This window comes from Octopus bimaculoides, chromosome 4 (assembly GCF_001194135.2).
Source record: "Octopus bimaculoides isolate UCB-OBI-ISO-001 chromosome 4, ASM119413v2, whole genome shotgun sequence".
NCBI classification, from domain to species: domain Eukaryota; kingdom Metazoa; phylum Mollusca; class Cephalopoda; order Octopoda; family Octopodidae; genus Octopus; species Octopus bimaculoides.
In genome coordinates, this window is record NC_068984.1 from 121769111 (window position 1) to 121794824 (window position 25714).

The window sequence follows — 25714 nt, forward strand, 5'->3', positions numbered from 1 at the left end:
ATATATATATATATATATATATACATTATCTTCATCATCAATATTTTTTGTCTGGCTTCCCTGCTGGCATGGATTAGACAAAATACCTCACTCACAGTCTGTTTTGTTGTTTATGACATGCTTATGTGAGAAAAAGGAAGGAGAAAAGAGTGAGAGAGAGAGAAAGAGAGTTGGAGAAAGAGCAAAGGAGTTTCATGAGAATCAAATAAGTTCTAATCTCCACTGTGTTGACTTTTGTCATATGTTGGAGCATACACCCACACAAAGAAGCAATACATGGGACCCCTTCTTCTCCCCCTTCAGGTTGGACCCTATACAAGTGTAATAGCAACATAAGTAGAAACTAGACAGACAGACAAAGAGAGGGTGGAGGGACATTCTACATAGTCCCCTTGTTTTTTTGTTTTTTTTTTTACTTCAACATCAACCACAATGACTAATACAGCAATCTCAACAATTACAACTTGCTCAACCTGCTAAAAAATAGTAGCCTAATCTCTCCCAAATCTCTTCTTACCATCTTCAAAGAAAATGAACAAAAGAAAGAAACATTGATTAGTGTAGTCCTACAGCAATGTCTGAAAAAGTCTTTGATTACAGGTTTGCTGGATTGTGGTTTACCTGTGGCTAAGCAACAACTACAATAACAACAACAACAGCTATCATCACCTTAAGGGTTTTGATGGTACCGGTTGTGGTAGTTGTTATTGTAGGGATTGTTTTGGTGTTGGTGTTGGTGGTGGCAGTTGTTGTATTGTTTTGTTGTGGTGTTGGTGGTGGCGGCAGCGGTGGTGCTGCTGCTGGTGCCAATGATGATGATGATAATGAAACTGCTACCAGCACAGTTAACAACCACCACCAAAACATCAGCTACAACACAGCCATTGCAATCAGCTGCAACAGTAACATCATCATCATCTGATTCAATAGCAACCAGCATAACAACACCAACAGAAGCAGCAGGAACAGCAAGAGCAACAACATTGACTTCACAGTAGAACTAAAAGCTCCTATAATTTATTGTATACAATGATACAAGTTTAGTGGGGGGGGGGTGATAACCAGATTACATGACCAATGAAGACATGTATATTTTTTTACCTTTTACTTCTTTCACACACACACACACACACACACACACACACACAGAAAGAGAAAAAGAGAGGGAGAGAGGCTTCTTTCAGTTTCTTATTTCTTTACTGCCCACAAGGAGCTACATACAGAGGGGACAAACAAGGACAGACAAACGGATTAAGTCAATTACATCGACCCCAGTGCATAACTGGTACTTAATTTATCGACCCCGAAAGGATGAAAGGCTAAGTCGACCTCGGCTGAATTTGAACTCAGAACGTAGCGGCAGACGAAATACCGCTATGCATTTCGACTGGCGTGCTAACATTTCTGCCAGTTCGCCGCCTTCTTTCAGTTTCTGTCTACCAAACCCACTTACAAGGCTTTGGTTCGCCTGGGGCTATAGTAGCTCCCATTAGTGTTGTTATAGTAGAAGACATTTGCCCAAGGTGCCACACAGTGGGATTGAACCTGGAGCCATGTGGTTGGGAAGCAAACTTTGTAGCTATCACACAGCCATGCCTGCACCTATAACATTTATTTATTGCTAACAAAATATCATTGTTCATTGCACAAGATAATGATGATAGTGATGGTACTGATGATGTTGGAAGTAGAAGTGTGTAGCTGGCCATGTTGCTGCTGCTGCTGTTGCTGTTGTTGTTTAGATTCAAATTTACCTTCATTGAGCATACTTATGATTACCTCTTTCATAACCAAATTACTCTTGGAATACACTGCCTTTGTTTCAATTAATTTTGAAAGCAATGAAGAATTTAGTTAAATAACTGTTTTTTTATTGATCTGGTGTTTGGAACTTAAATTAGCAAGAAATTTTGATGGATGGTTTTAATTTATGGGACAAAGTGGTGAGAAAAGATCTTCAGATGTTGGACCTCACTGAGGAGATGACAAGGTACTGAGACCTCTGGCAATTTGCTGTGCTTAAGAAGACACGTTAAGCTAAGTAAAATCGTAGTCATCCATACATACAGGCATGTCCTTTATGGCCATGCCCCCAACTCCCTCTCCTAGCTGAGAGGTCTTTGTCTTGCAAGTGCCAGTGTCACATAAAATGCACTTGTGCCAGTGCCACATAAATGTACTGTACTGGTTGCACATAAAAAGTACTCAGCATTTTCTATAAAGTGGTTGGCATTAAGAAGAGCATCCATCCATAGAAATCATGCCAAAACTGGCAATTGGAGCCTGGCCAGCTCCTGTCAAACCGTCCAATCCATGCCAGCATGGAAAACAGATGTTAACCCTTTAGCATTTAAACCGGCCATATCCGGCCCAAATAGTCTACCTGTTCTATGTTCAAACTGGCCTGATCTGGCTTTGCACACTTATCCTACAATGTCATTCTAAGAATAAGCAACTACATCCTCAAAATTTTAATGCTACGATGTCTTTGCATGATTAATTCAAAACAATTTGATTACATAAGCATTACATTTGACAGATTAATCTGAATACTAAAGGGTTAAACAATGATGATGATGATCCCTTTGAAAAACATGAAGTTTTTTTTTATGTAATGGTACCAGGGGCAATCTCAGGAGTTGGTACCAAAAAGGTTAAAGCCATTCCAGCCATGTTTACCCCATATTTTATTCAGGCACTGTATATCTAAGAGTACATTATCTAATGTAACCTTCTTTTCTTTCAGGCAGCAAGGGATGATTTGAAGGAAATTTAGCTGCTATTTCTAATAGTTTGAGAAACCACATAACAGGTCCGACTGTTATGCTATTGATAGCAATTGATGGTATTGGTAATGAGTGGCAAAGATAATGATGATGATGATGATGATGATGAGGATGATGATGATGATGATGATGATGATGATGATGGTAATAGTGCCATTACTAATACTGGTGCTGATGGGAATAATAGTAACTTCTGGTAGTTGAACAGCAGTGGTAGCAGTGATGGTTGTATTGGCAATGATGGTATTGTTTATGTGTTGGAGGTAGGAGGGATTAAATGAAATAAATATGGGTGTGGTCACTTGACAGAATTTACAGCTTTGTTTGCAAAGTCCCCTTGTTTAACTTAAGTTATCATAGCCTCCACCACCAACAGCTAAGAAAGAAGCCTCTATGTGGTAGCTTAACCTGTTAAAAATAGCAGCTATACCTCTCTCATATTACACCCTGCCTTCTTGAAAGTGGAACACATTGGATACTATGGTCCTAGACACTCTGTCTGGGAGAAGACAAGCAAATCATGGCTAGGAAATCTTTAAGACTATCCATCTTGTATCTTTTACTTGTCTTAGTCATTGAACTGTGGCTTTGAAGAGTTTTAGTTGACCAGATTGACCCCAGTACTTGTGCGTTTTTTAAAGTCTGGTACATATTCTATTGGTCTGTTTTGCTGAACTGCTAGCTTACAGGGATGTAAACAAACCAACGTTGGTTATAAGATGGTGTGTGTGTGTGACAAACCCTGACACAAAATCACTTAGATACACACACACACATATGGCATTTATGCACTGCTTCTGTCTATCAAACTCACTTACAAGGCATTGGTTGGCTTGAGGCTGTAGTAGAAAACACTTGCCCTACCAAAGTGCCATATATTGGAACTGAACCCAAAAGTATGTGGTTGCAAAGTGAGCTTCTTAACCACACAGCCATGCCTCTGCCTATTTCTGTTAAAATACACTTACTGTGTTTGAATTAATTTTGAAAATAATGGAAAAATTTAGTAAAATAACTCTGTCGTTGTTAAACTAATGTTTGGAACAGAAATTAACATGGAATTTTGATGGAACATTTTAATTTAAATCACTTGGAAGCATTTATTTTGTATCATAGAAACAAACATAGTCTCAGGCAGGTTATTATCAAAAGGTTTAATCAAAGTTCTGCTTGATCAATGCTGATGTAGAGCTAAACAACTGTTATTGGCTGAACAAATAAAGCAGCTCTATAAAGTCTACTAAAAATACATCTCTTTCAAATCACACCAGACTTTATTAAGAAATGAATAATACATTACATCAGTGGTTCTCAGTGGGGGTCCATATAAGATTTTGTTGCTAAAATTTATCAGCAATAAATAGGTTATACTTCTACAATACACAAAATATTTTATCAATTTTTTTAATACAATTCCTAGCAATATTTGATTATAAAAGTATAATAGGATCTTTTTTAAATATCAAATGGCCATGAGGGTGCACTTGGGAGTAAAACAAGAATTAAAGAGGTCCATAGGTAAAAAAAAATGGCTGAGAAACACTGCGCTAGATGATGTGGTCTTAATTACACTATATCTTAGAAATGGCCACAGCTATTTGTGAAAGGTCTGCTGAATCAGGGCTGCACTGAGGCTTAACAACAGCTTTAGCAGCAACAGTAACCATGAGTCAACAGAGAGACTATATGATATTACACCCTGTTATCATAACAAAAAGAAAGAAAAAAAGAACACATGAAATAATGTAGTGCTAGATATACAATGTCTGAATAAAAGACATTCTTTTTATTCTTTCTCTTGTTCTTCCCCTCTCGCTAGTTTTCTTTCTTTCACTTTGACTCTGTTGTTCACTCATTCTCTCACGCTAGTTTCCCTGGTACCATTTAAAATGAGAGACTAATTTTTCCTGGGATAGGGCACTGATCTATAGTAGATAGTATTTTCTGCCTGTTATATGAAATGAACTCAGCATCACACGATAACAAATACAGTGATACTTCTTACAACTGAATTTTTATACATCCTTGTAGTACCTACTTACACCTAAGTAGACTGCACCACAATGTACCCATATATTTATCAACCAATTGCTTGCATTCTTGATCTGTTTCCATGTCTGATGGTCTGTCTTCTCCTGTTTCCATATTTTTGCTCTCTATGGTCTCAACCATGTATCTGTCTATCTATCTATATCTCTATATATATCTATTGGGACAGACATATTTCTGTCTGCCCACTCTGACTGAAGATACATTTCCGTCAACTTCTCAGTCTATAGAGACAACACTGTGTTTATCTGCCTGGTTATCTGTATGTTTATCTCTTAGTTGTCCACTTCTCTGAGTATCTGCCAACCCATCCATCTCTCCACCCATTCATTCTTCTGTTCATATCTTTGTCTGTTTTTACCAAACTGTCCCTGGTTTCTGTCTTTCTCTCTCTATCCACCTCTGCTTTTCTTTCCTTCTCTTTGTCTAACTCTCTGTACACTTGGCTGTCTTCTTGTTCTGTGCTTCCCAAACAAATTTTGTCATGGATTCCTGATGCAATTTTCCAAAAATTGCAGAACCCATACATCAACGACAGTTATGCCATCCTAACTTTAATAAGACATTAAATGAAACAAAAATTATTTTAAGAGAGAACTTATAAGAGACAAATAAAAAAAACATGTAGTAACTTGATATTTTGAAAATGGTGAATGCTATTTCTTATAAAATAAATTTTTATCAACTTCTTTTATTAAAAGACGCATTATTGCAAAATCCCCAAATTTTTTTCACAAAATCCACTTTGAGAAATATTTGTCTATTTCTTTCTCTCTGTTTCTCACTTTTGCTCTCTCTTTCTCTGATTGTCTTTCACTTTGTTTCTTTCTCTCTCTCTTTCTCTCACACTCTTCCTTCCCTCTCTCGTCCTCTTTTCTTTCTCTCTCTCTCTCTCTATTTATGACATTTGTTACATTCCATTCCAAATACTGGATTTTACATTTGCAATTTCTCTCTTGTGTATATACATATCAGTATATGTGTGATGTGCATACATGTATTACAGATGTATGTGTCATGTGTGTGAGAGAGACAGAGAGAGAGAGAGGTTAAACCTGCAAGGTTGGGAAGCCATGTGTCTCATTGTATAACTTGTCATTCAGTACTGCAACCATTGCAAAACAGCTGCACCACTTCCCAACCTCAAATCTGCAACCACCACCATCACCTCCCAACACTGCCCTACTATCTAAGATGTCATTTAATCCTTCTTGGCCTGAAATTCATCAACTGAAATGGTAGGATAATTTACTCTAGATTTACAGAGTTTGCAGACTTTCTCACTCTGTATTACACATCACAGAGGGATTCTCTCTCTCTTTCTTTTACACCACTGAGACATTTTATCTCTCTCCCTCTTTCTCCTCTCTCTCTCTATCTCTCATCTCTGAGACATTGTACCTCTCTCTCTCTCTCTCTTAATTTCTCTTTGTCACTCTTCTTATTTCTTATTTTTCTTCTATACTTCACTCTATTTTTCTCATACTTTCTTTATTCTCTTTCTCCCAGTCTCTGTCTTTTCATTATCTCTTTCTATCCTTTTAACATCTCAACCTTTTCTTCTTATCTTTTCACACCTTTCCTTCCTCTTATCTGCATATCCCAGTATTGCTTGTTTCTTATTCCAGTATTTCTTTTTATTCTGCTTGACCTACTAGAATTAGCAACCAAATTTTTCAAATGATATCCGACTGTCTTAAAAAAAAAAATGAATAACATTGTTCTCGGTACACTGTCTGAATAATAAAAAAAAAGAGATGGTCACAGCTGGAATGTCTGGATCAAGACTAGGCAACATTCCAGTATTACTCTATCTTGTTCCTCCAATTTTATTCAAAAATTCTTTTGTTATCTCATCATAAAGTAATGGTCCAATGATAGGGTCATTTCCTCTCCTTCTCTCTCTCTCTCTCCCCCCATGCCTGGTTTAAAATGCAGAAAATGCCACAAGAGCATCTGTACTACTCCTTCAGCAGTTGAAGACTCATAGAGGGAAGGAATCTCATCATCTTTTATTCTTTTTTACTTGCCATCATTTCTTTCTCGTTTTAATCCATCATTCCCTTTCTATCATCTACCATGTCATTCCTTTCTTGTTATCTATCCCATCATTCTTTTCTTCATATCCTTTCATTTTATCTCATCTTTCCTTCCTTCATATCAATCCCATTATTCCTTTCTTCATATCCCATCATTCTCTTCTTCATAACACAGCATTTATTTCTTCATATACAATCATCATCATCATCATCATCATCAGTTTGTTTTTCCATGTTTGCATGGGTTGGATAGGCCCTCTCCAGCACAGTACCTTGCCACTTGTTACCATCTCCTTGGTGATATTCCACCTCCTGATGTCAATTTCCCCATATCTTCTATTTTCCTTGAGCTTCTCTTCCACTGAGATCATTTGGGCCTTCTTTCCCCAACTGACATTCTCCATACACATTACAAATCTGTATCAGCTCAGTCTTCTCTCTTGCATGCTACATCTGATTCCTCATACCTAGTTTTTCTCTCAGCTTCTCTCTGCTTCATTGTTCATGCACACCAACATTGCACTTTCAGTGGAGCATGCTCCCTTCATTTCTTTCTAGTTTTCACACATCCTCAGCATTCAATGCTCCTGTTTTTGTGACCATTTAACATTACACTTCAAACACAAGTGTCATAGAATCTACAGTTCGCACAGACACAGACACAGAGAGAGAGAGAGAGAAATCCTTTGTTTCCAGCAGCAGTAATAGCTCTCTGAACTTTTTCCACCCTATGCTTACTCTTGTTACTATGCTTTTGAAACAAACTCCTCTACATCTAATTAGGTCACCTAATTAATAGAAACTACCAATTACTTTTAGGAAACCCTTTGAGTATTTGAAAGAATTTATTTCATGTGTACCCCTACTTTTGACTATTGTATATTTGCTGCTTATGAAGTGTAGATTATACAAAACAGTTATGAGCACTAATCATGGGTGCCTATTCTGTTTTTGTTATTTGGGGTTGTTTTTCTAATTAAGATTGATACTTAGAAATAGGTTATATGTAATTTATATTTAAGGCCTTAACCATTAAATGAATTTTAATTGTTAAATGTATAGCTTAAATATCACACACACACACATTCATATATCTGCCTTTCTGCTATGGTCCCAGACCAACCAGAGCCTTGTGAGCACATTCAGTCGGTAAGACACGTGTGTGTGTGTGCATGCACGCACTTGTGTTTGTTTACATCTGTGATTGCATGGAAGCTGTGACATACAGCTGGTGTTGCTGTTGGCAATTCTCCTGTCAACAAATCGTCTGCTCCCTTCGCCCAAAGCAGAGTAACAGGAAAGTAAGTTTAGCAAGAGGTAAGGCATCCAACTGTAAAACAATGCCTCAATAACATATTCATCCAACCCATGTTGGCATGGAAAAGTGGATATGAAAAAAAATGAATGAATGAACCCTCAACTCCATAAACACAGGCAATGAGATAGCCTCTTTATTGTTGCTTAACCTGAATCATCTGCTAGAAATTTCAGTCTAATCTCTCTTAAATTACATTCAATTGCTTTGAAAAGGGAGGATGTTGTATAATGTAGTTCTAGGCATACAATACTTCAGAGAAAGATTGGTTGGTCATAAGTGGAATGCTTCTTATAATAGTCAGAGCTGGCTTGGGGTTAAATCACTGAAGCAATTATATAAACATATACAGTATACTCATGTGAAGGTGCATGGCTCAGTGGTTAGAGCATTGAGCTTACAATCATGATGTAGTGAGTTCACAATCATGATGTAGTGGACCAGGCTGTGTGTTGTGTTCTTGAACAAGACACTTTATTTCACATTGCTCCAGTTCACTCATCTGTAGAAAAGAATTGCAACATCACTGGTGCCAAGTCGTATCAGCCTTTGCCTTTCTTTTGGATAACATCAGTGGTGTGGAAAAGGGAGGCTGGTATGCATGGGTGACTGCTGGCCTTCCATAAACAACCTTGCCTGGATTTGTGCCTCAGAGGGTAACTTTCTAGGTGCAATTCTATGGTCATTCATGACTGAAGGGGGGGTCTCTCTATACATATTCACCTGTCTAACTGGACAGCAAGAGAAGCCATATGATTTCTGAAAATCTACTGAATTGCATGGTCTCTTGTGGAGGAAGACAAGTATGGACGAGGGTGGAATGTGAAGTAAGGAGTAAAAAGAAAGTGTTTAGTAGAGGAATGTGAATGAAAAGAAGATGTAGTATCAAAAAATAACCTATTTTCTAATCATTTGTTTTCTTTGCAGGTATATTTGAAGAGGAATCCAAGCTAGCAGACATTGCAGAATCAGTTCCTGGTGAGTAACAACTGAAGTATTAAGGTCACCATACCAAAACCACCATCATCACCTCATTCCCATCATATACAGCAGTGGTTCTCAACCAGGGTCCATATGGTCCTTAGGGCCCATATGAGATTTTGTTGTTAAAATTTATGTGCATTAAATTGGTTATACTTCTTCAATACACAAAATAGTTTAACAGTTTTTTTATACAATTCCTAAGAATATTTGAATATAAAAATGTAATAGGATTTTTTTAAACATTGAATCGCTATGGGGGTCCAGCAGAGTAAACTAGGAATCAAGAGGTTCCATAGACTAGAAATGGTTGAGAACCACTGATATATAATATGACACAATCACCATCACTAAGATATGCTCTTTTCTATCTTTATATATACATATATATATATATATACAACATATAATTTTTCTACTTTTTTTTCCAGATAATGGCGGGGTTTATTTTGTGGCTGCATTCAGTGGATTACAGGTGAGTGAATTATGTTACCTATTAATTACTTATAGCTGCTATCATGTTACAATAATGACATTTTAGTAACATACAGGTGAATCAGTATTCTTATGTATAACTAAGCGACATACAAATGGGTGGATAAAATAATGACACAGTATTTAGTGACATACAGGTGAATAGATCTTATGACAAAGTATTTTACTGCCTTTTATATAACTGGGTTTTATCATATGAGTGGTGCTATACGAATGTTTTTTTTGTTTTAGTAAGCACAGGTTTCAATTTATATACGAAGGGCGTGTATAGTCTATTGAATTTACACTATTGTTAGTATTGGATGGAGAAAATGTGTCATAAGGTAAAGGTAGAACACTAGTTAACTTCTTTCACTTTCCGTATTCATCTCCTGTCTTAATGTTTTGGACATTAGTCCTTATATATATATATGTATATGTGTATGTCTGTATACATATTTATATATATATAAATGGCAATTTCTGTAGCTAGAGTGTGTGCCACCCAGGGTGTGACAATTAAATTGTGTTTGTATGTTTCATGTGTACTGAAATAAAATATATATATTATTGTCTTTGTGACAGGCTCCAATCAATGATGACACAGCAGTAACAACTATGATAGGAATGACACCAAATACAGCCAAAGCACATGTTGTAAGAGCCATCTTGGAATCTTTGGCTTTTCGTTTCAAACTTCTTTATGAAACAATGTTGACAGAGACAAAGTTACCAATTTCATCTGTAAGGTAAAGTACTATCTCATCTCTCCACAATCATTGCTCGTTTCTTTCTCATCTAGATGATCTTTTGCCTCTTCCACTACCCTCTAGTCAGGATGTGTGTGTGTGTGTGTGTACAGTCTCTCAGTGTTTCTCTCTTTCTCTCTCTTGCTTCAATTCAAGAGACTTTCCTATTTTCAGTAACCTTCTTCTATGGAGAAAATAGTAAAAGAAGTTAACTTTTAGTTAGTCAAATCTCATTTAGTTAATATCATTGGTAAAGGAATAAAATATATTTATTTTTTTATTTCCTTATCATCACTTGATCTCTCCTCCACACACCAATATACCCACCAATATATAATGTGAAGTAAGCACTGCACTTCCTCTTCATTGCCTTTATCACTCTTTTACTCTTACACTTTTAACACTACTTTTCCATTTCCTGCCTTCCTTATCTTTCTTTCAAGCAACACTTTATCCATCCATTTATAATTTGAAATAATATGACATATCCTCCTACTCGATCTTCCCTACTGTCCTGTCACTCTCTTTCTCTCCTATTAGCCTCTTCTTTAACATTGTCTCTGTTTAGTCCCTCCTGCATCACTATGAACCTTGCTCTTCCCTTCCCTTTTCCCTTATCTCACCCATTATTCCCACCCCAACACTCTTTCTTGTTATTCCTCTCTTCTAACATCCTTTCACAACTCTAAGTCTGTTCCATTTGCCATGGAGTTAGTTCTCTTTCGTCTTGCAAACGATAAAGCTATCCCTTCAGTGCTGGTGCCATAAAAAAACACCCAGTACATACAGACCGTGCTAAAAATGAGACATTGGAGCAAGATGTGGTTCTTGAATTCTTTGAATAGTGTTAAAATCATTTAACCCTTTAGCATTTAAACCGGCCAAAATTATTCTGCTTGTTTTATGTTCAAACTGGCCAAATCTGGTCTCTCACACCAACCCTACAATATCGTTTTAAAAATTAACAGCTACCTCATCAAAATCTCATAGCTACAAGATAATGCATGATAAGTTCAAAACAATGTGGATGAAAAAGCATTAATTTTGGCAGAATAATCCAAACACTAAAGGGTTAAACAATACCAGCTTGGAAAACTGACATAAAATAATGATGATATTGATGGTTCACAAGAAGGGTCCTAAACATGAATAAAATACGACAAGAATGCAAAGTGTATTGATAGAGCTAACAAGGGTAGCAGGTTTAACATATTTAATATTATCAGATGACACTTGGAGGTCTTCAGCAAAGTTCACTTTATTCAAATCATTTCATAGACTCCTGTTTCCCTCCCCATCCACATTGTTTTACCTTTGTTCCCAGTATCAGCTGTGTCAATATTTGGGTGGGCCTTCAGAAGTCATGAGTCCTGTCCCTTCTTCTTTGGTTATCGTTTGTTTTACCTCTATTTTTCCATGCTAGCATGATTTAGACAAATGTACTATTGAGGCATTGTTTTATAGTTGAATACTCTTACTGTTGCTAATCCTTACCTGTTTTTCAAGTAAAGAATCTATTTCACATATCTTCAAAGGCACAAAGCCAGTGAATGATATTTGTTGATTGGAGAAATGGCATTGCTGCTTGTGGCTTAGAATATCCAGAGAAGCACAAATGTATACAAATTTACAACAGGCTTCTTTCAGTTTCTTTCCTACAAATCCACACACAAGGCTTTGGTCAGCTTAGGGCTGTAGTAGAAGGCCTTTGCCTAAAGTGTCACACAGTGGGACTGAACTTGAAACTATGTAGTCAGGAAGTGAACTTCTTAACCACACAGCCATGCTTATACCTCATATATATATAAAAGAAAAAACAGAAAATGGCACAAATGAAGAATAGATAGCATCAATTTAAGTCAACGAATGAGAGTCATCTAAAACCTTGAAACTGTCCAATCAAAAACATGGACTAATGGTTCCAACCTTATGAAGTCTATCAGATTTAATATAACTGGCATGTACTATTTGTCCACTTACACATTTGTGTCAAAACACACACGTAAATAGACATGTAAGTTTTAAAGAAAAGTAAATTGTACAAATGCCTTAAGAAGAAGAAGGTTGGTTACATTCAGCACCAAATAAGCTGACAAAAATATATCTGAAATTTAAGAATTTTCCTTTAAGAAATAATCTTCATGAATCACATTAAACCAAAGTTTAAGAACAATTGTGAGCTACTTAATTTTTTATAGGTTGATTGGAACTTGGTTTATGATTCAACATCTTTTTATTTTTGTATTGCCTTTTATTATAGCTAGCTTCACTGTTATATCATAGTCACATTTAGACCACTTTTCAGGTATGGTTTACACTTTAAAATATCTCTTTACATTTGTTTAACAATGCCTCAAGTAAATCACCCTATTTTTACTTTCATATATAATGTTCTGTTTGCTTGTTCGTAGGACCAACAAAAAAGTACTCAGTCCAGTGAGAGTGTCATTTAATGAATAAAGGAGTTGTATGTGTGCTACTGAAAGTTTCAAGCTCAGATAGTGCACAGAACATTATACAAGCCTATCTGATTACTGCACTTTCTGATCATGAATCTTGAAGTAGCTCATGTATAACTCCTATTCATCAAATGATATTTATATGCATATATGTACACACACACACACACACACACTGTTTAGATGGACAGATAATGGAAAAAGGTACCCAATATCATGTAGTATATAGTCATTCAAAATCTGATTCATTTTGTTGCTTCTTCAAGTTTCTTACTTGCATGAGTTCATTCAGGTGACTGAGTGATGAATATGTTGTTAACTGAGCAAAATCATACAAGCGATAAATTCGAAATAGTGACAGACTTAATCACCAGCTTCAAACAAGTGTGTGTGTGTGTGTGTGTGTGTGTGTGTGTGTGTGTGTGTGTGTGTGTGTGTTGGTTTGGCAATGCAAACAGGAAATTAGAACTCAAAACATGAGCATTTTACCAATTACAATCAATGTGTGTGTGTGTGTGTGTATACACATTAATTGCAATTGGTAAAATATATATGCTCATGTTTTTGAGTTCTAATGCCAGTGATGGAGAGCAGTGGTGGCTCTACACATGATGATACCACTGGAACCACTAACTTAGAATGATCCCAGCCATATCAAGCAAAAGCATGAAGCCAAGCCGAGCCATGTGTGTGAATACACTCACATGCAAAAAAAGATTTTGATTATGTGTAAAATAAAATCTATATTATCTAGGTTGAGTAGTAGACAGATAACAAGATTTGTTACATTTGAACATAATGAAGGTATCATAAGATTTCCTTTCTTTTCAGAGTCAATGGTGGTGTCTCCAACAACAGGTTCGTGCTGCAACTGATGTCAGACCTCACAAGCCAAGTGATTGAAAAGTCAAAATTTACAGACATGACAAACCTTGGTGTAGCGTTTCTGGCTGGACTCGGTCATGGTACTAAACATTTCCATTTTAATTGCTAGCCATTACTATAAACAGTTGTGGCCACACATGATCATATGTTCAGACTTGCTATCGCTTTAGTGCTATGCTCCCAAGCATGGTACTATACTCTCTATTTCAGTCCAGCTAGGTGAAGGTACATGCCTTTATTGACAAGGATACAGAAAGTAGGGACAATATATAAAAATGAATTTTATTAGTAGTTTTTATTTTTTGATGGTGGGATGGGGCTCAAATTGTTCAGACATGTGTTTTATGCATTCTAGATGTGATAGCTCCTATTTTTATTTTAGATATTATGTATACATGGCATTACATTATTCAATGTCCCTAATTTTAAGATTGCTATTTGAAAGATATTTGGTTGCTACTTCTTGGTCAAATGACCCCCATATGACTGTTTTGATGAGAAAGCCTCTAATCAGCTGAAAGATAATATGACCATATATTCCCTATTGTCATCTTTTCTGAGCAACTTCTAATATTTTTTTATGCAACTTTGATGTGGGTATATATAGAAGATAGATTCATCTAGAATGATCTCCATTCACAATGGACTTGCCATGTATCTAAGAAGCCCTGTAGACACATTCTAAATCCTTTCTTTTCTCTTTTTGCATTTTTTTGGGGGGGGGGTCAGGTATGCAGAAGTAGGATGATTACTTCTGTAGGAGAAATTGGTTTTACAGTTAATTGTTGCCCTATTTTCTGCAAATTCTTCAACCATAAAGTAGTTGAAGAATTACTTGTAGCAGTCAGGTTACTGGAGCAAGTAGAATCATGAGCTTTGCTCAAGAGCAAACCGAATAGGTGTAATGTTCCAAATTATTGATATAAGATATTTTACAAAGATGCTTTAAATATTTTACAAAGATAACTTTACAAAAGTTATAAGATATATTACAAAGATTTTTTTATTTTGCAGGTATTTGGAAATGTAAAGAAGAATTGTTCAAACTACGGGGCTGTGATCGGGTATATACACCTCAGAAAAAATGGAACAAGTATAAAAATATCTTCCGCACATGGGAAAGAGCTGTTAACAGATCTAAGAAATGGTATTCTCAGCAGTGAGTGGGTGCATAATTTTGATGCAGTTGACATTTTATATTAAAAACAAATGGACCTATAGTTCTGTTGTTGTTGTCACTTAGATTTCCCACACACATACCCAAGTCAGTTTTTATCAAATAGACATGATGAAAGCTGTTCCAATTATGACCATCCCAACTTTATTTTTAAAAGATGATGGGATGTGATTTGATTTCTTTCGGATCAAGGGGCCATACAGAGGCTTCCTTATTGGTTTTATTTTACTCTCAAAGTCTTAAATCCAGTATGGGCAACTTTTCCAAGAAGTGAACCACACGAGACATGGCTCATTATCAGGTGGGCCACACTACTAAAAAAAAATTCAATTTTTCATAGGGCAGGCCATTCAGAAAGTCCAGCAGGCTGCAGCTTATCCATAACAGTCTTAGAGAGTGGTGTGAGAAAAGAAAGATATCCCCAGACAGAGATATGTGTTAAACCAGGTAATATATTTCTAAGGATGGAGGCATGACTCTGTGATTAAGTTGGCTTTACAATTACATGGTTTCAGGTTGGATCCCATGCTGCATCACCTTTGGCAAGTGTCTTTGATTATAGCCTTGGGTCAACCAAAACTTTGTAATTGAATTTTAGACCGAGAGACCATTTCTGGTTTTGGGTTGTAAACATAATCTGTTAATTTGCTTAACACCACTACCTGACCTTCGATTATGTTTAGGAGTTTTGTTTGATGCAAGCATTAAGATCAGGTTTCTCTGCCTAAGGATAATTTCCTTCCCATAGTCTCAGGATTGTGAACAGAGTAATTGAGTAACAGGCAAAACACTTCCTCCTCTAAGCTAATGTGAGAAAGAGATCACCAAAGCAGATGTTTAGGATGAACAAAGTTTATATATATAATGGGATCAATGTGTGTTGCATCATTTTCTTGCTGTAACGAACTTATAGAGGAGAATATGCTGAAGAACTGCTAACCATGAGGAATGGCAAAAAGAGGCATTAGTTGAGCGACATTGGTGCTGAGAACAGGCACAAGCAGAAATGAACCTACATTGATTTGTATGCTGGAAAATATGATATAACTAAAACAACACATGACTTCTGATGACTGAAAACATAACACTTTCTGATTGATAAAAGTTGACAAAATCATAGACATTTTATTTCTTCTGGAAGAGAGAGAGAGAGAGAGAGGTAAAAAAGAAAAAAGACCAAAACAGATTTTTTTTTTATCCTCCTTTACATTTCTTGAAATAATCTTGTAAGAAAATCAGTACATGTATTGACAGACTGAGATGTTGTTGGCATGGAGAAAATCACTAGAGAGCAGTAAGTAACTTTCCACCAAAATACATGCATACTCAAAAGGGTGACTGCTTGAAAATTCATCACAAATTAGGGTAGCAAGTGAAAAGGGGATTTTTTTTTTTTTTTCAATGTTGAATCTTCAAGGACTATTCTGAAGGTGGGAATAGAGACCAAAAGAAAGAAATGTGAATAATTATTTAAACACAGAAGTTTCCAAAATAAATAATGAAATTATTGAAGATTTCTGAAATGGCTTAAATCTAAAAAAACAAATGCGATGCCTGCCAATTATAGGATATTGACTCACAAGCCATTTATTTAGTTCATCACATTAATAAATGATGATGGTTTCTTACAATGGCACAAGGCCACAAATTTATAAAGGGAGAGACATAGTAATTTGAAATTACTCTATACATGACTAAACTTTATTTTATCAATCTCAGAAGAATGGCAGGCAAAGCCGACCTTGGCAGAATTTGAATTTAAAATCTAAAGGAATGTACCTGAAGGTGTATTTTTGTTCAGCATTCCATTGCCCTATTAATTACAGGCACAAGGCCAGAAATTTGGCGGGAGGAGCTAGTTGATTACAACAACCTCTGTACTTCATTAGTACTTTATTTTAATGCCCTTGGAAGAATGAAAAGTAAAGTTGATCTCAGCAGGCTTTGAACTCAGAACGTAACAAGCAGGAACAAATACTGCAAAGAATTTTGTCCAATACCTTTAATGATTCTGTCAAACAACTGCTCATGAATTAATTTAACATAGGCATGAGACCATAAATTGAAGAGGTGGGGAAATTGCCCCACACAACTTCATCAGAAGACAAAGGTAAAGGGACCTTACAAAAGTGCTTTGAATGTAAAGGCATATTTTCTGATAGTTTGGGGATTCTGCAACTCACCGCTTTAATAATATTAATGATGATTTCTAACATAGCCACAAGTTTTCAGTCCATTTTAATCAAACTCAGTAATTGACTGGTACTTATTTTATCAACTCCTTAATGATGAAAAGAAAAGCCCATCTCACTGAGATTCAATCTAAGAATGTAAAGAGATGTCACTAAATGCTGCAAGGTGTTTTGTCCAACACTCTATTCTGATTAATCCACCACCCTCTAAGAATAAAAATAAGCAAGTTAGGCGAATAGAGTTAGCTGTCTTGGGAGCATGGTATGTCGGTAATGAGATAAAATTTACAAATAATCACGACTAGACAGCTGGTAGCCTATCCACTTGCCTTGCCATATCCCTATTAATTAGTTGGGTCATTTAAAAAATTTATGGAAGAGGAAGCAACAAGAATGTGTAGTATTTTTGCCTTTCCCTCAAGCCTTAGAAATATAAATGAAATAACCTCAACAAGAAAATCAAGTCTGAAGTGATTTGCTAAAAACTTACTGTCACTTCATGATCTATCAGCACAGGATTAATTATTATGTTGATGGTGATGATAACAATTGCTGAATTAGGCAAAATGCGACAAATTTGAGGGAAAGATATAGTTGATTGCATCTATATCCTCCAGTATTTCACAGGAACTTAGTTTATCAAACCCAGAAGGATGAAAGGTAAAATCAACCCTAGTGGATTTGAACTCACAGTAATGGAAGGGACATAAATAAATACTACAAGGCATTTTTTTTTGTTTACTGGTCAACCAATTCCACCAATCCATTGCCCTGATAATAGTAGTATTCTTTGGTTAACAGTGTTTAATAACTGAACAGAAATTTAATAATTTTGATGAAAACCATATGTAAACTGCCATGATGCCTGACTGATGTGATACATGTATTTTTAGGGTAAAATGTTTGTCGAAGACCTTTTTGTCATTGTCGCATGGTCAGTCAATGACTTATGGTAATGTTAGAGAAAATGATTGGAGGAAGGGGAGATAACTAAAAGTTAGAATGACTTTAGTTGAGTGACTTCAACCGAGACACATTAGAGCTGCAAGGAGAAGGTTATTGGACCATTGTCAAGCAATTGTCATGTGAGTAAGCGCTGAGAACATTAGAGCGAAAACACTCAGCACAGAGGTCTGAATTTGAAGACTCCTTCTCAACTGACATTGGCGACTGTCCATTTGTAGAATCGATAGCACCCCCATGAGAATATGCCAACCAGGGAAGCACGGAACGTCCAGCGAAACAAGCGACCAGCAATTGATGGTGGTGGACACCTGAAATAAAAATAAATATAAAAAAATGAAAAAACATGAAAATGAACATTGTTACAAAACAAATAATCCTTTCTACTATAAGCACAAGGCTGAAATTTGGGGGGTGGGGGCTGGGGGACTGTCAATTACATCACCCCCCCAGCGAGCAACTGGTACTTATTTCCTCAAGTCTGAAAGGATGAAAGGCGAAGTCAACATTGGCAGAATTTGAATTCAGGATGTAAAACCAGAAGAAATGGTGATAAGCATTTTGCCTGGTGTGGTGGTAACCATTCTGTCACTTGCCACCTTATGGATAATAAATAATATCAATATTTTCTATTATAGGCAAAAGGCCTGAACTTTTAAGGGAGTAGGGCAAATCAATTACATCTTTCCCAGTGCTCAATTGGCACTTATTTTATTGACCCCGAAAAGATGAAAGGCAAAGTCGACTGAGGCAAAATTTAAACTCAGAATGCAGAAACAGACGAAATACCTGGTGTGTTTATGATTTTTCCAGCTCACTGCCTTCACAAAGCAAATAATAATGCTAACATGATCATCATTATTATCAGACGTGTCTTTCATGCTGACATGAGGTGGACGATTTGACAAGAGTTGGCAAGCCAGAGGACTTTGGCAAGCTGTATTGTTTGCTTTGGAATGGTTTCTACGACTGGATGCCATCTTAATGCTAACCACTTTGTAGAGTGTAGTAGGTGCTTTTTACATGGCACCAGTACTAGTGAAGTCACTAAGTAACCTACAAGACAAAGATTTCTTAACTGAGAGGGGGAGTGGTATTGAGTGAGGTGGCTTTGTGCCAGGTGATGAAAGGTTAAACTATGATAGAGTGACAGAAACAAGTGTCTTCCTGCAAAGGAGAAACATGGTTACCCCAGTCAGAGAGAAAGAGAGAGGTGAATGTAAATTGGAGGATTGGACAGGGTGCATGAGCAGGGAGTTCACAAGCATGCAAAGGGAGAGAAAGGAAGGGAAGTGGAATGCAGTGAGTGGTGAAATAAGGTTATAAAGGGAGAATATCAGAAAGAAAAAAAACGCTATGATGGCGTTGATACAAGAGACAGCTTTGGGTGTGAATGAGGATAGAAACAATTCATAATCAACCAACTTTTTGTTCATAAATGATCATAAACTCTTTGCAGAGATAGATTCTTTAATTTAAAGCTGACAATTTATTTAGCAAGGATAGAAGAATGGAGTTCAGAATGAAGTATAGGTATAGACATGGTGATATAGTTATGAAGTCCACTTCCCAACCACATAGTTTCAGGTTCAGTTACATTGCATGGTACCTTAGACAAGTGTGTTCAACTATAGCTCCAGGCTGACCAAAGCCTTTTGAGTGGATTTGAAAGAAGCCTGTCATGTGTGTATGTGTGTCTTGACATCACATGATAAGTGAAAGCAAGAATCACCGTCACACAAGCAATGTCATTCACTTCCAGTCTTTTGTGAAAACATGTCTGGCCAAAGGAAATATATACCCTTGCTTGGAAGCAGATGAGGGTCAGCAACAAGGTCATTGAAGAGAATGGATATAAGCATTTAGGAACACAAGAAGTCACCAAGATCAAAGGAGACTGAAATAAAGGATGTATTTGAAAAAGAATACCAAAAAAGATTAAAATTTGTGTAAAAGTTGAATTTGTTCATTATCAGGAATGTGGTATGAAGCAGGGATTCTCAGATACAGTAAGGGAAAACTACAGCAGTGAGAAACTATAGCACTTAAAAATAATTACAAAAATCTAGATCAGAGGTTCTCAACCATTCTAGGACTCCTTAGATTACCATTTTACTCTGGTGAACCCCCATAGACATTCGATGTTTAAACACTAGGTTTATAGATTCATTCACTCGTATAGGTTTGCAATAGCCCTCTCTGAGAGAATATGTTTCAGTGGCCGGAAACATGTTGAACTATGTAAGACGTAAGAAAGAAACCTAATTGTTTCTTGCAATAAATACATTTGAGACAAAATGTTTTTTCATGGATTCCTAAAATACTATTGTAGAACCCAGGTGGCGCTATGATAGAGTGGCCAAAACCTATCAAAGATACCCAATTTACTATTATACTTGCTTGGACCCCCAAAAATCTTATATGGACTCCCAGGGATTCAATGGACCCTGGTTGAGAAGCACTGATCCAGATACTTACTTCATAATTTCTTTAATATCACAGTCTTTATCCCAGTTCTGTACAATTCCAGGTATGTGTCCAAGACCAACAACACCAACAACAATAGGATTGGTCTTACCTGCAAAGAAAACACACAAACAAAAAGAATGTCAAAATATGAGTTTTTCCTAATCATTCTCAGTTCACAACCACACAAGGGTCAACTTTACTCTTTTCGCAAGTTCAATAATCAAATAATTACACAGGTCTTACACATGAGTAACCAAGCAGAAAATAGTCAAACTTTTTTTCCTTACTCATTCTTTTTTTTTAGAAGACCTCACTTGTTTATATGTACAACTCTTCTTTTCAAGAACCCACAATTACTTGTTCTGAGAAAGTTTTGCACAATGTCGTCTGCTTAAACCAATGATTTTGTTTATCCCCAAGTCAGCCTTAATCCAGTATAGTGTCTCTATGAATATGGTTAGTCAACATTACTCCATAAGGAGCATAGCACTGGCTTCCTAGTTTCTCTGGCATATATATTCCTCCCAGGATGAAACCCCAGTTTATTGCATGATTAGTCATTTTTGCAAGCTCAGTGAACTGGAGCAATGCGAAATGAAGTATTTTGCTCAAGAACACCATGCATCACCAGGTCTAGGAATCAAAACCACAATCTTATGATCATGAATCCAAAACCTTAACTTCTAAACCATGTACTTCAAAATAAAACATTATTAAATTATGCAATATGGTCTTCTTGATTTTCATTAGTAAAGTAGGGTAAAATTTGAAAGAGATTCAACAGCTATTTTTAGCTGGCTGACTGATCATATGGAAACTAACTTGTTAGTGTTGGCTTGCCAAATTTAGCTTGAGATAAATCCAAAGTGATTCATATACAGCTTGAACTATATACAAGAGCAGTGGAGAGTTGGAGTGTTGAACTAATAAAATGCATTAAAGTATTTAGTTTTATCATCAACATTCTATGTTCAAATCAGAGTGAGGTTTATAAAACAAGTACCATTAATATGATGGAACTGATTCAACTACACAGAAATTACAATTCTGACTACACAAAATAAATCATTATAAAATCAGGGGCAAAAATGGCAGAGCTATCTATCTGGAATACTTTCCATTTCTTCTATCTTTTATTTGTTTCAGTCACTGGACTACGGCCATGCTAGAGTACTGCTTTGAAAGGTTTAGTTGAGCAAATTAACTTCAGCGCTTATTTTTTAAGCCTGGTACTTATTCTATCAATCTCTCGTTGTCAAACTGTTAACTTACAGGGAGCATAAAACAAACTATCACTGGCTGTCAAGTGGGTGGAAGACAAACACACACACACACACACACACACACACACACACACACACATATATATACGTATACATATAGGACAGGCTTCTTTCTGTTTTCATCTATCAAATCTACTTACAAGACTTTGATCAGCCTGAGGATATGGTAGAAGACACTTGCCCAAGGAGTTGTACAGCTGTACGGTGGGACTGAGCCTAAGGCCACTCAGTTGGATAATTAGTTTCTTAACCACACAGCCATGTTTATACTTTTTTATACAAAAAAAAAGAGAGAGAAAACTGCAGGCACATCAATTTAAGACATCACTGGACAATAAAGATCATGGAATGTTCAATGTGGACACCAGCTTGGTTGCAGGAGCTGCCAGAAGAGTGTTGAGTCGAACATTAAACTGCCTACGGGGCGCCACTCCGGATTTCTTTGAAGGTTGTCTCCTTTCCGTAACCCTGGATAGGGGCCCATAACCAGGTACTGTCAGCTGGAGCCAGCTGAGCCCGGGACTCGTGACGATTGGGCTACCCAGGATTTTCTTACATCTAGCCCAGGCCTGCACAAAACTGGAGAGGACATTTCAGTGCTGCTGTAAAAGAGGCAGATGCACAACTCCATTGTCTCCCGAGACAAAAGGATACCAACAACAACAACATCAGAGATGTCTACAGCACTTGGCCAGTATAAGTTAACGTTTAGCAATTCATTTCAGCCACTTCTGTCAATTATACATTTCAATTAGTTTACTCTGCAAAAGTTTTCTGTACTAACTTTCTAGTAGACCACCTTACTATTCTATTAATCTCTTTTTGTTGAACTGCTAAGTTACAGGGAGCATAAAACAAACTAACACTTGCGGATTCCAGTCTGATATGGCATGGTTTCTACAGCTGGATGCCCTTCCTAATGCCAACCACTCCAATTTACATCCCTGTAAATTAGCAATTTGTCAAAGAGACCAATGCAAGAAGAACCAGACTTTAAAAATAAAAGTACAGGGGTTGATTTGTTTGGCTAAACCCTTCAGGGCGGTACCCCACTGCCATTGTCCAATGACTGAAAGAAGATGAAAGATTATATGTGATAGTAATAGAACAGTAAAATGTGCTCAACTCACTTTCAGGATCAGGTTTAGAGAGTTTTTTAAGTGAGTATGCCAAGAAAATGTCTCGCTCTTCAACAAATACACGGCTAAGTGCAGGAAATTCTCCTGTCATTTCTTTCAGCATTTGTTCTAGTAAATCTTTCTGTTTACACATTTCTACATCCTCTTTCCTGGAAAAAAGAATAAAATAACAATAACACAATTTCATCACAATATACACACATAGTCATACATAGACACACACACATACATACATACATATGTACATACACAGACATATACATACACATGTATATGCACACATACACACACACATATATATATAGTTTTACAGAGCACAAGGCAACTGCACTAGAATTGGTGCCACATGTGCAAGAACTGTAATATGGTCAGTAAATGAGCAACGATAATGTAGTATTGCTAGGACCCTTTAGACTTGTCAAGGCCATGACAACCTCTCTTGTGTTAATGCCACTCAGTAAAATAGTTGGTAACAAGAACGGCATCCAGCTGCAGAAACCAAAATTGAAATGGACTAAAGAATGTGGTTCTCTGCGCTAACTAAAGGAGCAGCAACTCTGAATAGCAGCATGGAAATCAAAAAGAAAATAATGGTGATAAACTTTCAACTAAGATATAACTTTGATTAGGAGTCCACAACTACTGAGCACAACCAATATAAGGCCATGGATCATTTGGTGCCAGGCCACACAGAAATCTGTTTTATTAACTACCACAGTCTGTGGGGCACTTTTGCACAATACTTGAAGCAAGATATCAACAAGTAAACCCATATTTGAACATCACAGCTACTGTCCCATTACAAATCTTAATAGAACAAAACAAAAAAAAAGGAAAAACAAATAAAAATGCAACTCACGTAATGGGTTCTTTAGTTGTTAGTAGAAACCAGGTCAAACGTAGTTTCTGCCACCAAGACAAAGACTGTAGTGCCCTACGTAGTGTCACCTGAATTGGACGATCCCCCAGATGGAAGTCACACCCAGGAATGTTTAATGCCTACAAAATAGTGGGAAAAAAAAATTTTTTTAAATCACAAAATAGATTCAAAAACATTTGTAACTTGAAAATAGTTTCCTGCTGTTGCTCAACTTTTAACTTGAAGACTTGGCAGGAAAAAAAAAACATACCTCTTTAAAAGCTCTTCGGAACTCACCCCCTGGTGCCATCCCAAGTTCCTTGGTTAAATGTGCAGAGAGGCTGAGAAGAAGTAGATGTAAGCAACCTTGAACAACTCCACTCTGAAAATAGAACAAAACAAAGGTGAATTTAGATTGAACTAACAACGCAACAAGTAGTTCTCACATGTTCTACCACCCCTCAAACTCCCAGAACATATTCAAACATCTTGGCTATCATCCTCATAGCATTATCTCTCCTGATTGGTCCAAACATCTAGACAAACCCTGGTACTCTACTATAATGCTATTCTATAAACACTATCATTTCTACATTATTCCTATCTTTACATGTCTAATCATCACTAAATATCTACAACATCCCTAAACAATATTACATTATCATCCTCAAAACGTACCTGACCCACTTACACCAGAACACACCAAACAAAAAACACATACAAGCTACTGCATCAATAGCCACATTAACTTTAAATACTGCACTGATGAGCAATGAAGAATACCAATGAAGAATAACAACTGTTTCACTTCAACCAAGTCCCACTTCCTCACTTGGGCTGTGAACATAACCAGAATACCAGACTGTACTCCATACAAGCTAACAAGACAATTTAAGAAAACGATAGGCTCCTCCAATACCATTGCATTCACTCCAACCTTTCATGAGAGACACTCTTTGACTGTCTTCATCACTCTATTTGTACACGCTATCCCCTTTCCACACACCTCCATCATGTATACCCAGCCATCTCCCATCTCAACATGTGTCATGTTCATAAATGGCAAGTAATTCCTTCTACCATCATCCTCATCATTCTACTGTCATTACCCACTTCCATTTCACTTGGTCAACATATAAGAGACTGCATCAAACCATCTGTATCCAATACACTCTGCTTCACACCCCACCTGTACCACTGTCTCTCCTCCTGGACTATTTGTCAGGAAAAAAAGACATACCTCACAATTTGCTCACTTCTATTATTATCCCTGTCTCCTTTCATTCCCATCCCAATAACCTTACAATCCTACCATTGCTGCTTTCACACACCCATTCTGATTTTCTGCTATTCCCCTTCTCAGTCACATTATCTAAGATGTGAAGGTACACAACTTAGGTTACAGGGTATTCCCAACACTTACAGTATACAAGGCATACTGGTATACACTTACATTATACAAGGCATACTGGTATACACTTACATTATACAAGGCATACTGGTATTACATTATACAAGGCATACTGGTATTACAGTATACAAGGCATACTCCATATACTGGTGTCACAATGGAAAGCACCCAAGACCCCACCAACTACTAAGCACCCTCTAAAGTAGTAATTCCCAATGTGAGGCATACGCCCCACTGGTAGGGCCTGGGAAAATTGTGGTTGGGCATTGTGCTGTAGTCGCCAGGCACAAGGTTCTGATAAAAGTGACTCACTTATTTTTTCCTAGTTAATAATGTACTTTTTTTTTTGTACTCAGTACTTAATAAAAGAGTTGCCGGTAGATTCTTTTGTATTGAATAATTGATAAAATATTAAAAATAAAGTTGTTTTTTACCAATTACCAGTGGAACATCCATTTTTCTGAAAAGTTATAGGTAGGGCCTG

General features: G+C 36.7%; 2 protein-coding genes across 4 annotated transcripts in view; one reads left to right on the plus strand and one right to left on the minus strand.

The window, feature by feature from the left end:
- The window catches only part of LOC106880303 (putative glycerol kinase 5), a 131559-nt gene extending 116602 nt beyond the window's left edge, over positions 1-14957 (plus strand). For both annotated transcript variants that reach the window (XM_052967406.1, XM_052967407.1), the window contains 5 exons: positions 9117-9167; positions 9602-9645; positions 10230-10393; positions 13684-13817; positions 14752-14957. In XM_052967406.1, the coding sequence (XP_052823366.1) occupies positions 9117-9167; positions 9602-9645; positions 10230-10393; positions 13684-13817; positions 14752-14900 (542 nt within the window). In that variant the 3' untranslated portion in view covers positions 14901-14957. The remainder of the gene's footprint in view (positions 1-9116; positions 9168-9601; positions 9646-10229; positions 10394-13683; positions 13818-14751) is intronic.
- A 1045-nt stretch (positions 14958-16002) lies between these two features.
- The window catches only part of LOC106880304 (traB domain-containing protein), a 30811-nt gene continuing 21099 nt past the window's right edge, over positions 16003-25714 (minus strand). For both annotated transcript variants that reach the window (XM_014930179.2, XM_014930180.2), the window contains exons 5-9: positions 24091-24201; positions 23820-23959; positions 22952-23109; positions 20548-20647; positions 16003-18380 (exon numbers count right to left, since the gene is read on the minus strand). In XM_014930179.2, the coding sequence (XP_014785665.1) occupies positions 18260-18380; positions 20548-20647; positions 22952-23109; positions 23820-23959; positions 24091-24201 (630 nt within the window). In that variant the 3' untranslated portion in view covers positions 16003-18259. The remainder of the gene's footprint in view (positions 18381-20547; positions 20648-22951; positions 23110-23819; positions 23960-24090; positions 24202-25714) is intronic.